At 39.3% G+C, this 15,750-nt stretch overlaps 1 protein-coding gene across 2 annotated transcripts; it reads left to right on the top strand.

Annotated features, from left to right (window-relative positions):
- The first annotated feature begins 535 nt into the window (after window positions 1-535).
- On the top strand, window positions 536-14,803 carry prkar1aa (protein kinase, cAMP-dependent, regulatory, type I, alpha (tissue specific extinguisher 1) a). Of its 2 annotated transcripts, none has more exons than XM_042505033.2 (11): window positions 536-631; window positions 4,958-5,145; window positions 5,376-5,528; window positions 6,335-6,426; window positions 6,509-6,570; window positions 6,646-6,692; window positions 7,163-7,321; window positions 7,468-7,528; window positions 9,697-9,818; window positions 10,687-10,768; window positions 10,855-14,803. In XM_042505033.2, the coding sequence occupies exons 2-11, from the start codon at window positions 4,972-4,974 to the stop codon at window positions 11,025-11,027; spliced, it is 1,125 nt and encodes a 374-aa protein (XP_042360967.2). In that variant the 5' UTR covers window positions 536-631; window positions 4,958-4,971; the 3' UTR covers window positions 11,028-14,803. The 2 variants fall into 2 exon arrangements, with proteins under 2 accessions (XP_042360967.2, XP_087925214.1); XM_088069088.1 differs by having other exon boundaries at window positions 5,373-5,528.
- Window positions 14,804-15,750: the final 947 nt, after the last annotated feature.

The raw sequence follows: 15,750 nt of genomic DNA, 5'->3' as shown, positions 1-15,750 counted from the left end.
TTGGAGCTCTTAAGGAGGCATCTTGTCTGGAGCAGGTCTGTTGTAATAAACCACCGCAATCAGTTGGTAGAGAGATATGCAATATACACACACTAATAGGTTAAGAAACCCCCTGTAGATGTGTGTGAGTCACACATAAATAAACAGATAAATAAATGAATAAATAAAAGATAAATAAATAAAATAAATAAAATGTATTTGTTCATTAGGGTCACAAAATGTCTGATTCAACCTTCTGAAATCTAGATGGACATCAGTTTTTCTTGTGGATCATTCAGATGCCTCTCACAGATATTTAAGCCCTTGAATCCTGAGCAAAAAGGTTTATTTCTCTTCAAAAACATGGGTAAAGGCAAGCAGCAAATTGTCAAATTGTTGCAAGAAATTGGTAAAAGGTGACAAGACAGTCTTTTACTCAAGTAATATTGAAATACGTGTCTTTAAATGTGGCTTTCAGGTACTACTATACATCCAGCACTTATGATCAGACAGCCAGTCCTCAGTCCTGGAGGCCGGAGGCTATGTTTTTGGAGGGGCGGAGACAATTTTACTGTGAAACAATCCAGGCGGAAGTGGTGGTCTTCTGCTGTCAAGAAGAAAAACAATCAGGACGGACGTCATTTTCTGCTCGGTGAGGATATACTTTGTGATTGTGATGTCGATAGTTAGTTGCCACACATTAGTGGCCTCATTGGTTCACAGCTCGTCACTTACTCAGTCTGTTAGTGTGTGTTTTTCTGCTGTTTGAGACGGGACTGTGGCTGCTAACAGTTAGCTCGCTCAGCTAACACTTCACTTAAGTGTTTGGTTGCCAAAGTGGTCAAGTCGTCAGTTCTAAGAAGTCCTCATATTTAATAACAGTAACGTTACATTTGTATTAGTATCGCATTGGATGGCGTTTCGTGTACCGTCGCAGCCTGTTAACTCCACTAACTTTCCACAGAAGTCAAACTTCAGCCAGCTCAGAGTTCCGCTGGCCAGCAAACATCCGTCACCTCTGCAGCACGTTACATGTAACTGCTCGACCACTTAGCTGAGGTACTGAAAGTCAATACTGTAACGTACCATGTAACGCTAGAGGTACCTGCTCTGTAGTTGGTTGGGTAACTAACGGTAACTATTTCTACCTTTAACTTCAGCTAATGTTAGGCCACATGTCAGGGGAAAATACTGCGGCGGAAGTTACAGCTACTGTTGATGAATATTTTGCAAAAAAAAACAACTGGCAAAACAAATACGTCTATATAAATACTTGTATTATTACTACAATGTTACCAACAGTAGTGGAAGAAGTATGCAGTGCCTGAATTAGAAAAAGGAATACTACACAGTGGAAAAATTCTCTGTTACAAGTAAAAGTCCTGCATTCAAAGTGTAATCAGGAAAATGTGCTTAAAGTAAAGTAAAACTACCCAATGCAGAAAATCTAGTGTATATATATATGTGTGTGTGTGTGTGTGTGTGTGTGTGATAAAGAAGAAAGAGAAAAGACTCAAATGTTCCAGAATATTGACAATGGATATTCTGTCAATTGACTGATCAATTCAAAAATAGTTTAAGCTGTACTGGTATAAATTGATTGGTAATTCAAATAACAGAAACTATTATGTTTTATAAGGTAAGATAAGATAAACTATGTCCCCGGGGGGAAATTTGTCAGAAAAGGTGCAGTGCTGCTCACAGTCAATATATTCATTCATCATGGAAAAGGGAAAAAAAAAAAACACAGACAGATAGTGGTCCACAATGACCCAAAAGAGAGAGAGAGAGTTACAGATAGAAAATTGTATTGCACCTGCCCTGTAATACTGCACTGGCTTCACTGCAGTAACAATTTGTAAAATATATTGCACATTTCCCTGATGCAAGATGACAAAATGCCTGAAGAAGGCAGAATAAAACTGTGACATACCAATGACACAACAACAAACTACCAATACAGTACAATACAATACAATAAAAAACCCACTGTCACAAAAAATGCCACTGTGGCATACCAATGACAACAGAGTATCAATACTACAATAAAATACCAATGTGGCAGTAAAAAACAATGTCACTTTAAAATGAATACAAGAGTAAGACAACCCTCCTAACTAGAGCATTGTGTTAGTACAGATTGTTTGTTGAGTAGAGTGATGGAAGTAGGGAGGAAGGAGAGCTTGTAGTGATTACTTCTATATCTACTAGCTCTGAACTGTCTTCCAGAGGGCAATAATTCATATTCTGAATAAAGAACATGAGAAAAGTCCTTCAAGATTTTTTGTGCCTGATTGACGACAATTTTTTCAAAGATAGTTTGAAGGGACAGGTAATTTTTCTTACCAATCACTTTCATGGCACATTTAAACAGTTTCTCAATCTTGCATTGACATTGGACAGAGAGCCAAACCAGGCTGCCATCCCATATCTGATCAGACTTCCCATCACAGCATTATAGAAGGTCAACATCACACTTACGCTCACACCAAACAATCTGAGTCTGTGAAGAAAATGCAGTCTTTGAGCTGGTTTGGCACACAAGAAACCAACATGAGCGTTCCACTTTAGTGAGTTATCTATCTGAATGCCCAAATACTTATACCAGTTACCCTGCTCTATTAGACTATCACTAATTAAAACAGGGTCATGTGATCTAACTTCCCCGGGATCAAATATCATCTCTTTAGTTTTGTTTGTGTTCAGAATGAGATGATGTTTCTCACACTAAGCCTGGAATGAGACAACCTCAGTGAGATAAACGGAAGGGCAATCATCAGCATACATAAGACTTAAAATAACTGTCATCAGAAAATTTCACTTTATACTAACAACTGCCTCTGCAGAATGAAAAGCACTGACAATATCGCTGAGGAGACATGTAAACAATAACCGATTAACACACCGGCTAGAACCGATTAAAAACATGACTGAGACAGTTTAAAACAGTTAAAACGAGACAACGTGCAGCAGCCACACAGAGTCCGTGTCGCCAGCTGGGCAGCGCCACAGGAGTCTCATGTATTTTTTTAAGATTATTTTTTGGGGATTTTCCCTTTATTTAATAACATAGTATGAAAGGAGGAGAGATAGTAATATGGAAACACATTGAGTGGAATACTCATATGAAAGGCTAAAACGACTCACAACTCAGAGAAGCTTTAAAATCCTATTATGTGACGTTTATCTGTTAACCCTCAGAGCCCGCTTTAATATTACACACATTCGTATCACTCTGCACACAAAATGCACCTTTCAAAATCAGGCTATAAAAATATTATACATTAATATGATGTTTTACTTATATGGAGTTTATTTTCTTAACCAACATCAGTCACTATCATAAATATTAAATTACGTCTGCACCTAACGATTATTTTTTCATCGATTAATCTGTCGATTATTTTTTTCGATTAATCAATTAATCTATCAGTTATTTTTTTAATTGATCTAACTATTATTTTTTTAATTTCTCGATTAATATAACAACGAATTTACCAAAAATAACATTTTAAAACTTGTCATACACTGCAGGGCATTATTCCCCAATAACAATAGCCCAGTCTTAACTGGTATTCTGTGTTTTACAGTCTGATATAAAGTCTCTCCAAAATAAAATGAATGCAGGCTTGTTCCACTCAAGTAAAAGGAATGCAGTGCAATCTACATTTAGCAATCCAACAGTAAAATAAATAAAAGAATATAAATTAAAGTCACTTTTAGGAGGAGTAACAAAACAGTTACTCTCTGTTACAGGAACAAACCTCAAATCTAGCAGTCCAACAAAACATTTTACAGTAAAATTACTGCAGTTTGAATAACACTATAACTTTTCTCTAACAGAAAAAATCATAACTAGTACATTCTTTCTGCATCAAAATACTCCAGCCTTAACTGGGCCTTAAGGCATATCGCTGCCTGCTGATATGAGTGCTGTATTTTCATATTTATAAGCACATATTCCACTCATTTATGAAGTTATACAAGCTCCTGCACAGCTGACAACCCCATCCTGTAAATGTTTCAAAATAAAATGCATTGTATCAGCAACTGATGGCATTCTGTCTACAGAGACACAGACAGATAGATTTTGTTTTGAAAGGGACGCAAGGAAGTTGAGGTAAAACAAACATCTTTGTATTTCCTCATCTCTGTGACAGAGAGAGACTTTAAACTGCAGTATAAAGTGATATAGAGTCAACAAACGCGAGCGTCACGCGTAAGAAAACGGCGCGCTCCCGTTTCTCTAGATGTGCTGCGGCTGACACGCAGCTCAGACGCGCCTGACGAGCGCCGCTCGTGCGAGCAGTGTGCGCGCTCTAACGTGATACACGAGCGCCGAAACAAAAAAACAACACGCTCGGCGCTGCTCACGCTTTCATGAAGCACGCTGTGTTGAAACGGTGCGACGCGTCGACGCACGTTTTGTGAATCCACGTATTCACGTAATCGATTACGTCGACGTAATTATTATTACGTTTAAATATTAAATATTAAATATTCATTCATTATTAAATATTCATTCATTTTCAGAAATGTAACCCTTTAATGCCAGGTTTTGACATGATGTCACTATGTTTTTAGATTAACAAAAAACTAACTTTTTGCACTTAAAAGTATGAATGTAACAATTTAGTTTCCACAGTGTATTTTAGACTTATTGTAGGAGCTGAGCTGGAAATTCCAAGATTAAACAAATATACACAGTCTTGCCAAAATGTATGCCATATGCATGAACACAGCCAAAATGATCAAAAAATGAAGAATGAAAAGTATGTAAAATAAGCCAAACACTCCCTAAGGGTTTGATGTTAATGGGAATGAAAAGTGAGAAAGGGCTTCTGTTTTTCCTCTTATACTTGTCATGCTATTTGTAACTTTAAGTTTGCAAGTCCTTTGGTGAAGTTTCTGTTGCAATCACTTCAGAATGTCAGAAAACAGCTTCCTGATTTGTCAGTGTGTCCCCCTCTCCTTTCAGGTCACTAGACAAAGATGGCATCAAGCAGTACAAGCAGCGAGGAGGAGCGCAGCCTCCGAGAGTGTGAGCTGTATGTTCAGAAACACAACATCCAGCAGCTGCTTAAGAACTGCATCATCCAGCTGTGCACAGCCCAGCCCGACCGGCCCATGGCCTTTCTCAGAGACTACTTCCAAAGACTGGAGAAGGTGGCTGCTGCTGATTCCTGTGACACCGTGTCTTTGATATCAGTGCTATGAGCAAATCTTTTAAACGACACAGACTCATTTTATTTACTGTGAATATCACATGTAACAATGATTATCATTATTCAGGTTGAATCACTGATCATGAAATTGAGTTTTTGAGTCTGTCTGTACAAGCAGTCCATCACTCCTGAGTGTCACAGGTGTGGTTGTGTGTACCTGTTGCCCAGCAGGAGGAGGTGCAGCAGAAGTCGAGCTTGCGGTCAGACTCCCGTGAGGATGAAGTTTCTCCACCCATTAACCCTGTGGTGAGGGGTCGGAGCCGGAGAGGAGCCATCAGTGCTGAGGTGTACACTGAGGAAGATGCTACCTCCTATGTCAGGAAGGTCTGTGCTGGTACCTTGTTCTCGTGTTTTCACTCACACACCTACATTCTGGCCTGAAAGCTGCACAAATCAGTATTTTTATGCTATCAGCTGCAGGACTTAAAGTTCTCCCACACTGTGCTGGAATTCCTTCACAGGGCTGTTTTTAAATTCAAAAATAGATTATTGTACATCTGTTGAAAATATTCTTGCATATTTTGTGTAAACATAGCAATGTTATGATAATAATAATAATAAAAATTCTCTAAACCAGAGTTACAAAGTGCCTTACAATACAATATCAGACAATGTAAAACAACATCATTAGCAGAAAATGCAATTAAAATGTAATATATATAATATATCATTATTAATATAATATAATACACAACCATATTCATATAAAAATATACATATAAAATTCTATGCATGCACACATATATACACATCCATCCATGTGGACATATACACATACATACATACCTATGCACATACATATATTTATCGATCCATCAAGTATACACATACATACCCACATATGTATACACATATACATACACACATTCATACACATACATACACATGCGTACATAGGGGGTACACACAAACATACATATACATGCACATACACACATGCAAACACGTACATATAAACATTTACATATATTTTATACAAAGTTATGCATATGCCGGTCTGTACAGGTGGGGTTTTCAGAGCTTTTTAAACTAAGGACCTGACTCAGCAGATTTGGAAATGGTGATTTGGATTCTAGTATATTATACTCTTGATATTCTCTTAAATGTACATTAAGCTTTTCTCACTTAAGGTCATCCCAAAAGACTACAAGAGCATGGCTGCCCTGGCCAAAGCTATGGAGAAGAACGTGCTGTTTGCCCACTTGGATGACAATGAGAGGAGGTAAAGGCACCAATCACTTTGGTAGCTTAACAGTCTCTTTTAAGGCATTTCGAGCTAATCATCGTATTTTCTGCCCCTACAGTGACATTTTTGATGCCATGTTTTCTGTCAACTACATTGCTGGAGAGACAGTCATCCAACAAGGTGAGTTTGAATAGCATTTAATTTGGAGATTTTTGTGTTTTTCTGGTGTTCATTCCTTCATTCCTCCTGTTCCAGGTGACGAGGGAGACAACTTCTACGTTATTGACCAGGGAGAGATGGATGTAAGATCTTTTTCTTTTTCTTTTTGCAGTTTTAAACTCTGGAAAATATCTGCCAGGGTTAATACAAATTTGAAAAGTTATCTTTCGCTCTCTTCGGCTAGTTGAGCTTTAGTGGTTCAGTGAGGGAAACATAACAGGAAAACTAAAAAGACTGAAAGCACTTAAACCAAAAGAGAATTTCTTTTAGCAACAACCTGATGCAGCCTGTCGCTCTGTAGTGATGTTTCACTTTGTTCTGCTGCCCCCAAGTGGCCAACTTATATATCCATACAGCTTTAACGTCAGCAACAGAGAATTTATACTTTGTTTGTGCTCCACTCATGCAAATACAGTGTGGACAGACTTAGTTCTCTGCCCAGACTAGCATAATTTGGCCATATCGTAGCTGTAATGGATGGAGATATAACTTGTGTCTCTGCCATGTCTTCAGGAACAGAGGTCACAGGTCTCTGCTGTCTGTCTGCTTTTAGGTGTATGTGAACAATGAATGGGTGACCAGCATCGGTGAGGGAGGCAGTTTTGGGGAGCTGGCTCTGATCTATGGTACCCCTCGTGCAGCTACAGTCCGGGCCAAGTCTGACGTCAAGCTGTGGGGCATCGACAGAGACAGCTACAGGAGGATACTGATGGTAAGCCGTGCAGCCGAGAACATGAAACTGACCAAATGTTAGGGGAAAGAATTCGTTGTGGAAATGTTTTTAATTGTGCCACAATATTATGATTAGGATGTTCTATGAACTGTCACGATTTTTAATTTTTTAAAATTTATTTTTAGGGAAGCACTTTGAGAAAACGCAAGATGTATGAGGAGTTCCTCAGCAAGGTGTCCATACTAGGTAAGAACTCAGCTCAAAAGTCATTCTTCATCCCGCTGGCTGTTTAGAAACAAAGCTTTCACTAGGCAGGTTTCCATTACAGATTTACCCAAAAACTTAAGCGTCATTTTCAAAATGTTGATAAAACACAATTGTGAGATGACTGAGTGATGTTCTGTGACTTCTCCTCTGGTAATAAAATCCCAGTAACCATGTCGATGGATGTTCAGAATATTCATCGTTCAAGTCATTATTTCCAATCCAAGGCCACGAACGTGTGTTCTGGAGCGATGATGGAAAGGCGAGCTCCTTATACATGGGAGCAGCCATATATGAGGGATTTCTGAACCTTGAACAAATTGATTTCTTTCAAAGACATGACTAAAAGGGAATTAGCATATTTGTAATTATCATAATTATGTTTTTAAAATTATGGTACACATATTATATAATTGGTAAACTAAATTTTTAGGTCATTTTCTAATACTTTTTACTAATTTCTTGCTACTTTGTGGGTCATTTCCTTTTGCGTTGGCCATCTTTTTGCAAGAAAGCAAGTCAAATTGCTCAGGTTTCAAAGGTTTACTGTATCAACATTACTGGCCAAAAAAATCAAACACACACACACACACACACACACACACACACACACACACACACACACACACACACACACACACACACACACACACACACACACGGCTGTGAGTTGATCTTGGATCCAACACCGATATGTCAATGTTATGCCATGGTGTGCTCTGCAGCTGCCAGAGTTCAGATTTATAACTGAAGGAGGAGAGCAGTGTCACAGCAAACAGATTAACTTTAAGATTTGGTGGGTTTCCATTACATTGCAGCCAAGTGTGAAGCGGCCGAAATGAGAATCAGCACCTCTAAATCCGAGGCCATGGTTCTCAGCCGGAAAAGGGTGGAGTGCCCTCTCCAGATTGGGGAGGAGATCCTGTCCCAAGTGGAGGAGTTTAAGTACTTCATGGTCTTGTTCACGAGTGAGGGAAGGATGGAGAGGGAGATCGACAGGTGGGCTCTGCACCAATCTGTCGTGGTGAAGAGGGAGCTGAGCTGAAAGGCAAAGCTCTTGATTTACCGGTCGATCTTCGTCCCTACCCTCACCTATGATCACAAGCTTTGGGTAGTGACCGAAAGAACAAGATCGCAGGTACAAGCGGCCAAAATGAGCTTCCTCCGTAGGGTGGCTGGGCTCTCCCTTAGAGATAGGGCGAGAAGCTCGGTCATCCAGGAGGAGCTCGGAGTAGACCCGCTGCTCCTCCGCGTTGAAAAGAGCCAGATGAGGTGGTTTGGGCATCTAATTAGGATGCCTCGGACGCCGGTGGACGCCGGTGGACGCCGGACGCCTCCCCGTGAGGTTTTCACGACACGTCCCACCTGTACGAGACACCGGGGAAGACCTAGGACATGCTGGAGAGACTTTGTCTCCCAGCTGGCCTGGGAACACCTCGGGATCTGCCGGAGAGAGGGAAGTCTGGGCTTCCCTGCTTAGACTGCTGCCCCCGCGACCCGACCCCGGATAAGTGATAGAAAATGAATGGATGGGTTTCCATTACAGATTTGCGCAAAACTTATATTTTCAATATTTTCTACAAAACACAATTGCGATATGACTGTGTTTCCACTGAATTATGTTTTGAGACTTCTCCTCTGGTGATAACATTCCAAGAAACATGGCGATGGATGTTCAAAACATTAGCAGCTTTATTTCTATTGCAGCCACCACTACCCGCCATTATTTACAATCCAAGGCCACGCAGGCGTGTTATGGAGCCATAATGGAAAGACAAGCCCCTTATACCTGGGAGCGGCCACGTTTTTCCGGGAGGTGATGATCCTTCCTGATGATACGTTCAACTTTTGAAGAATTATGTGATGCAATAACATCTCTTGTAGCTCCTTCTGCATCATGAGGGAGCCAGTTCCTACTGACAAGCATCATGTGACCTAGAAGAGCCAAAAACGCGTTTCCTTTGCAGTTTTTCAAATCACCTGAAATATTACCTCATGCTAGCGTAAATACTTTTTTTGAGATATATGGCAGTTTTTTTAATTAACATATTTCCATTAGGCCTATTCTATATTAGCAGTTTCAATTTGTGTAATTAATAATTTGAGGGTTAATGGAAATCGACCGCTGACCTGAGGTTGCTCTTCAACAGAGTCTCTGGATAAGTGGGAGCGTCTGACGGTGGCGGATGCTTTGGAGACTGTGCAGTTTGAGGACAGCCAGAAAATTGTGGTGCAGGGAGAGCCTGGTGATGAGTTCTTCATCATCTTGGAGGTACGCACCACACTCTGCAAGCACCAGGCAACCCAAACCAGCTGGTGGAGGACATTTACTTTGGCAGGCAACATTCTTTGGTGTGGTAACCCTGTTGAGCATGTATGTCCTTAAATTATTGCAGAGACAGCTCAGCAGGCCAAACTTTCCAACAAGATAAAGTATGTTAATGTAATCCCTGCAAGCAAAAATGAATACTTGTTTCCCACAACGTTTAATGTCTCCACACTGGAGACAGTGTGGATGAATACATGATGTTCTTCCATCCATCCACTCCTTGTCAGCCCAATGTCTCAAGAAGGCCTCCAAGAAGGCCTCTTTAAATTTAGCACAAGTGTCCATTAAGACTCAAGGGTAAACTGGTCAGATTTTGGTGATAGAAGGTCAAAGATCAAGGTCACTGTGACCTCACAAAACATGTTTTTGGCCATCACTCAAGTCTTATGCTAATAATTTCAAACTTTTACATAAATTTCCAATAGGATAAAATTTTGAAGTGCTGACATTTTATATCCAAAAGGCCAAAAGGGGGAGACACACAATCAGAAAAATGTAGAAAGGATATCACTGTAGACAGAACCGAGGCTGCAAGGCTATTTTTTGTCTCTGTGAGGTTTTACTAGTGTAGAAAAATAAGAGTTTGAAACATTTTTTTTTTTAATTGCAATATATCGTGTAAAAAAAAAAAAATTCCCATTGTAACCTACATCAAATAAATGCTGCTTCTTCACTCAACTAGCTTCAGCAACAGAGGAGATTTTCTGGAGAATCTGGGATGTAGAATGAGTCTTCCTGTATCTTGGGCCTGGACTTTCTGAAAGTTGATTTCTGGGATGTGTAGTTTAAGACGTGTTTGTTGTCCTGTCAGGGGACAGCTGCAGTGCTGCAGAGGCGGTCAGAGGACGAGGAGTTCGTGGAAGTCGGCAGACTGGGACCCTCAGATTACTTTGGTAAATCAGACGAAGCAGGACATCATCAGCAGTGAGATGTCTGTGTGAACATTGTCTGACTGATTTTTTTGTCCTGTGTCCGCCAGGTGAGATCGCCCTTTTGATGAACCGGCCGCGTGCTGCCACTGTTGTCGCGCACGGACCCCTCAAGTGTGTCAAACTGGACCGGCCGCGGTTCGAGCGTGTCCTGGGTCCTTGCTCTGACATCCTTAAGAGAAACATCGAGCAGTACAACAGCTTTGTTTCCCTCTCTGTCTGAGCCTTTCAGCACTCAGACTCTGCTTTCCTCTAATGCAGCACACACCAACACACCTCTGCTTTAGTTTCCTAATCTCTGTGACACATCATTACACCCTCTTTACCCTCACAAGCTCACTTCAACCAATCTGTTACTCTTCTTATTTGTGTTATATTTTGTTTGTGTTCTCAGGAGATGGGATTTGTTTTCTGTGGAGGTTTTGAGCTTCAGCTGAAGCTGTAATCTCTATACCAAATAGGTGTTTTGCCTACATATTGGAAGTGTTGCTGAAATTACAGTAAGAATGACTAAGTATGCATTCACACTGATCACTGTGAGGTCAGAGGTCAGTTAGAGGGACTGATAGCTGATGAAAACAGGGCATTTAAAGATAGTATCAAATCAAGTCTTTGCACCTGTAGAACACATTAAAAAATGCTGATAAAAGTTCAAAACAGTTTAATCATTAAAATAGTTTTTTTTTTATAAAAAATACACAGAATTAAGTAATCTACAAATAATATAAAGCATTATTTTAATGCATCCTATGTAATTGGTGTAACTGTAATTTTAAAAAATACAAAGATTTTTGTTATCATTACTACCGCATTAAAATATCACAAAATGAAAAGTCGCCTTGAAATTAAATATTTGTGGCCACAGCAATCACAAAAATGACGCACAAAATCCTGGAGGGGCTGTAAGCATGCTCGCTAATCACACATTGGATGATATAATTACAACGTCACTATAAGACGTGGAGATGAAATAGCTGAAAAAATGAGTCACATTAAGACAGGAGATAAAAGCCTGGATACCTGGATTTTTTAAGCTAACAGAATATGCTAACGTTCATATTAACATTTGTGTTTTAAGCAGTAATGTCCAAGAGTTCTCAATTGTTTAAGAATTTTTGAAATTTTTAATTTACTGTGGAGGCATGTGAGATAAAGTTTTCATCCTGAACTTAACATAACATGGGGTGAGTTGTTTATGCACAAATGATCATTTGGAGGTGAAGTATTCCTTAAATTGTTCCACAATTTCATGAGGGGAACAACTAAAAATGGCCGACTCAAATGTTTTCATATTGTCAGTTCCACAGTATTAGGTCAAAAACTGTGTGAATGCACAGTTAGTCCCAGCGTTTGCTGTGGAGATCTTCAGTGTTCACTAAGATGCTGAACAGATGGTTATGTGCTGACTGAGCAGGCTTTGTTTCTGTTTATTTGTTGATATGTTTCGGCCATGCTAGCAGCGGCGTTCTAGGGATGGTAGTGCTGCTCCGTTGGTCGACTGCTTTAATTCAGACTGAAACTATTAGATATTAGAGCCATTCATGTTCCCCTGAGGATGACTCCTAATTACACTGATGATCTGCTGACTTTTCCTCTAGTACCCTCAGGTCAGAATTTAAAGTTGTCCTGCACTTTGATCTGTGACTCAACACCTGCAAAATATCATCCCCAGCTGTGCCTGCTATTTAGCGAGTGTTAGCATGTTAACCTACTAAACTAAGATAGTATACATCTGTTGTGACAGACATGTGACCATTGTCACTGTCAGCGTTGGCATGCTGGTGTCACGCTGTAGCTAAAAGGCCACTGTGCCAGAGTACAGCCTGTCAGCTGGTGTGGCTGCAGTCTTGCTTTTGTTTAGTTTTAGTATTTGTTGTCTCGGTGCACCTTGTAGACACACATTTCTTAAGGATGCCTTGACATTGAGAAACTTGCGTTTCCTGCTTTGTGTTAGAGTTTGACAGAAGCACAGGTACCAGTCATGCATGCAAAGTAATAGCATGTTTTTATCCAGTAAGAGCAATGAGAAAGCAAATCAAATCAAAAATAAGCTTTTTTTTTTTCAGTTAAACGTACCTATTACTAGTTTTAACTTGGGCCTTCAATTTGAGAAGTTCAGGCTTTGAGATTGCCTCTTCAATGTGATTTCATTCAGTGAATGAAAAACTCAGTTTCAGTAACATTTTCTCTTCTTTTTCCCTAAATGAAATGAAATATTTCTAGGTGAGGTTTGTCACAATTAGTTGTCAGTCTTTGTCGTCCAGGTATCCCTTTAACTCTGCTGATATCATCTGATCTATTTACAGCTCAGCTAAAAATTGATATATTAAGAGTGAAAGATTTTTATAAACGGAACAATAAAATCAAGAAGAAAATGTTTGCCATAAGCTGATAAGTTCATTGTTTCTTAGACGTCTGATTCCATTACTGAAAGGGAGCGCAGGTCAATACTTGGTGATTAACATGTAGAGTCTCCAAAGAAGAGACTGATTTGTGGAGTTGTACCTGACTCGGAATCATGCCAGTTGAATCAGATTTTGCCATTAAATACGAATAATCCACTATTTGTTTTGTTTTAAATATATAAAGTCTGAAAGTTTGAACGGGATCAGTGGCATTCACATAGTGTAGTAAATAAGCTAATGGTGCTAACGATGGATTGGCAATGTGCAACAACATTTTTTGCCGACCCTATATATGAAACAAAAGTCAGCTGTAAATTCACCACTTTTCAGCAGAAGTGAGAAGATCGTGTTGTCTCAGAGCCTTACGATGCAGACTGTCTCCTCCTCTGTGTGAGTGCCTGCATGTGCGCAGCTCCCTGTATCAAAGAGCAGCGTGAGTCAAGAACGCTCACTCTGCAGCAAAATCTGTAGAAGTGAACTGCCCAGCACACTGCTCGATGGACTCCGAGTCATGATTAGGATTTCTATTTTTCAAGGGGCAGCCATGCTGATTTACTCCTTATCATAAACATTTTACAAATCCTGTAATTGCACTGCTTAAACCAGTATTGTCTTAAAGATGTCCTCCAGGGCTTTAGCATTACACTCCCATGAAGTGAGAGACATTTTTAAAACACTTGTGATAATCAAAGCAGCTGAGGCAGAGCTATCCTCACTCTTTAGTGCTAAGTTTATGCCAAGCTCTTAAAACAGACCGGATCCTATGTTTCCCATAATGAAACTCGGTATTATCTTTTGTTTGAACCACGTGTGCCTCTTAAATGCCCACGGCTTTTGAAACTCAACATACTCTTAGGAACATGAACCTATTTTTCTACAAAAAGCTTTGGAATGAAGCCAGAGCTGAATGTTCACATGGTCTGAACAGAAGCAGCCTAATGTTCGCCTGGAATTTAAAAGTTTCCTTCAATCAGGAACTATCTGCTCAGTGAATAAATGACCAGATAGTGCCAAATTTAGGTACCTGACAGATTACGATACACTATTCAGTTGGTACCAAAAAGGTACTGAGGTTCAGTTCCTAAAATAAAATAATGTACAGGTGGTTCACTGTGTTTGATGTACACTATGTGAGTCAGAGTGTGACATGCCCTTCTTACCTTCTCTCACTATGTCATTACTGCTTGTAGTTTTTTTATTTTTATTTGTTTGATATATATTCTGATAAACACCCAGTGTAAAATGTCTTAATGTCTTAAAGATGTCTTAATTCAGTATTGTTGCATCACACGTTTGCTGTGCGTTATCATTTTGACTTGGTACTGTATTTTATTTTATTTTTTAACCTTGATCACTTATGTCCTCTGACTTTACAGTATTTCACACTCACTAGATGGTTAAAACCTGGACTGTGGATTATTTTCACACTTAGTTCCACAGAAAGAAGTCTGCAGTGAGGCACCACTGAGTCTCTCTAGAGGACTCTTCTTTTCTATTGTTTGTGTGCCTCTGTTCAGACCGACTGCACGGATTATTTGGATTTCTCCGCAGGACGTCTTTACAGCAGATGAAGCAATAAAGAGATCAGTGTTTACATGGTGTTTTTTTTGTTGCCTCTACCCTATATTCACTTTTCATATCTTTATTACTTTGGTTGTGTTTAAATGGCTCATTCAGCAAAGTTAATTTACCTGAGTACTGTATGTAGGTACAGTTTTGAGGTAGTTGTACTTTACTTGAATATTTCTATTTTCTGTTACTTTCTGCTTTAACTCCTCTACACTATAGAGAAAACTTAAGTCATTGAGTTTTGCTTACAGTGTTCAAAGAGTGTAAAAGCATTCAGTTAACCTTCAACGATTCCTGCTTCATTTCTTACAACTATTTATATATATGTGTGTGTGTGTGTGTGTGTGTGTGTGTGTGTGTGTGTGTGTGTGTGTGTGTGTGTGTGTATAGTGCACCCTGAGCATGCCTGAGTATCTCATATGTATAAGGTCTATCTGAGGCCTTAAATTTGTCCTTTGTGCAATTATAAGATAGAGAAACTTCCCTTAAATTTGTCTAAATTTCACAGACTGTACTTTCACAGATTGTAGTCTGTGATACAGACAATCATTCTCTTCCCCTATGAATGTGTCATCTGAAATCATATGCACATCATGTTCAAAATTAAATCCTTATTCGCTGAACCCAATGGGTTGTTGCTGAGCTACTCTGAGTTTCTCAGCACTTTGGGCATTCCTGTTACCTTAGAGGAGTTTGCCTCTGTTATTCCTTCTGGAATTCTAATTCTCCTAAAAGACCAGTTTGTTCACCAACACTTGACCTGAAGGCAACTTCAGTAGATAAAATCTACTATCTTAACCTTTAGGAACCTGAACAAACAGGCTTGATTTCTTTTAAAAACATGGCAAGGTAATGAGCTTTTGTAAAAAAAAAAAAAAAAAAAAGTACAAATTAATTTTAAAAATTAATAAAAAGTGCAAGAAAATTAACTGAAAATTATTATTATTATTATTATTATTATTATTATTATTA

Source organism: Plectropomus leopardus, chromosome 18 (assembly GCF_026936395.1).
Source record: "Plectropomus leopardus strain MGB_pleo_1.0 chromosome 18, ASM2693639v1, whole genome shotgun sequence".
NCBI lineage: Eukaryota > Metazoa > Chordata > Actinopteri > Perciformes > Serranidae > Plectropomus > Plectropomus leopardus.
Note: the sequence above shows the minus strand (reverse complement) of the source record. Positions and strands in the feature narration are given on the sequence as shown.

Excerpts from the sequence above, each read along its gene's own strand:
- prkar1aa (XM_088069088.1), top strand. The coding sequence starts at position 4,972 with ATGGCATCAAGCAGTACAAGCAGCGAGGAGGAGCGCAGCCTCCGAGAG. Across the intron at positions 6,571-6,645 it reads AGAGACAGTCATCCAACAAG|GTGACGAGGGAGACAACTTC; the intron begins GTGAGTTTGAAT and ends CTCCTGTTCCAG. Across the intron at positions 6,693-7,162 it reads TTGACCAGGGAGAGATGGAT|GTGTATGTGAACAATGAATG; the intron begins GTAAGATCTTTT and ends GTCTGCTTTTAG.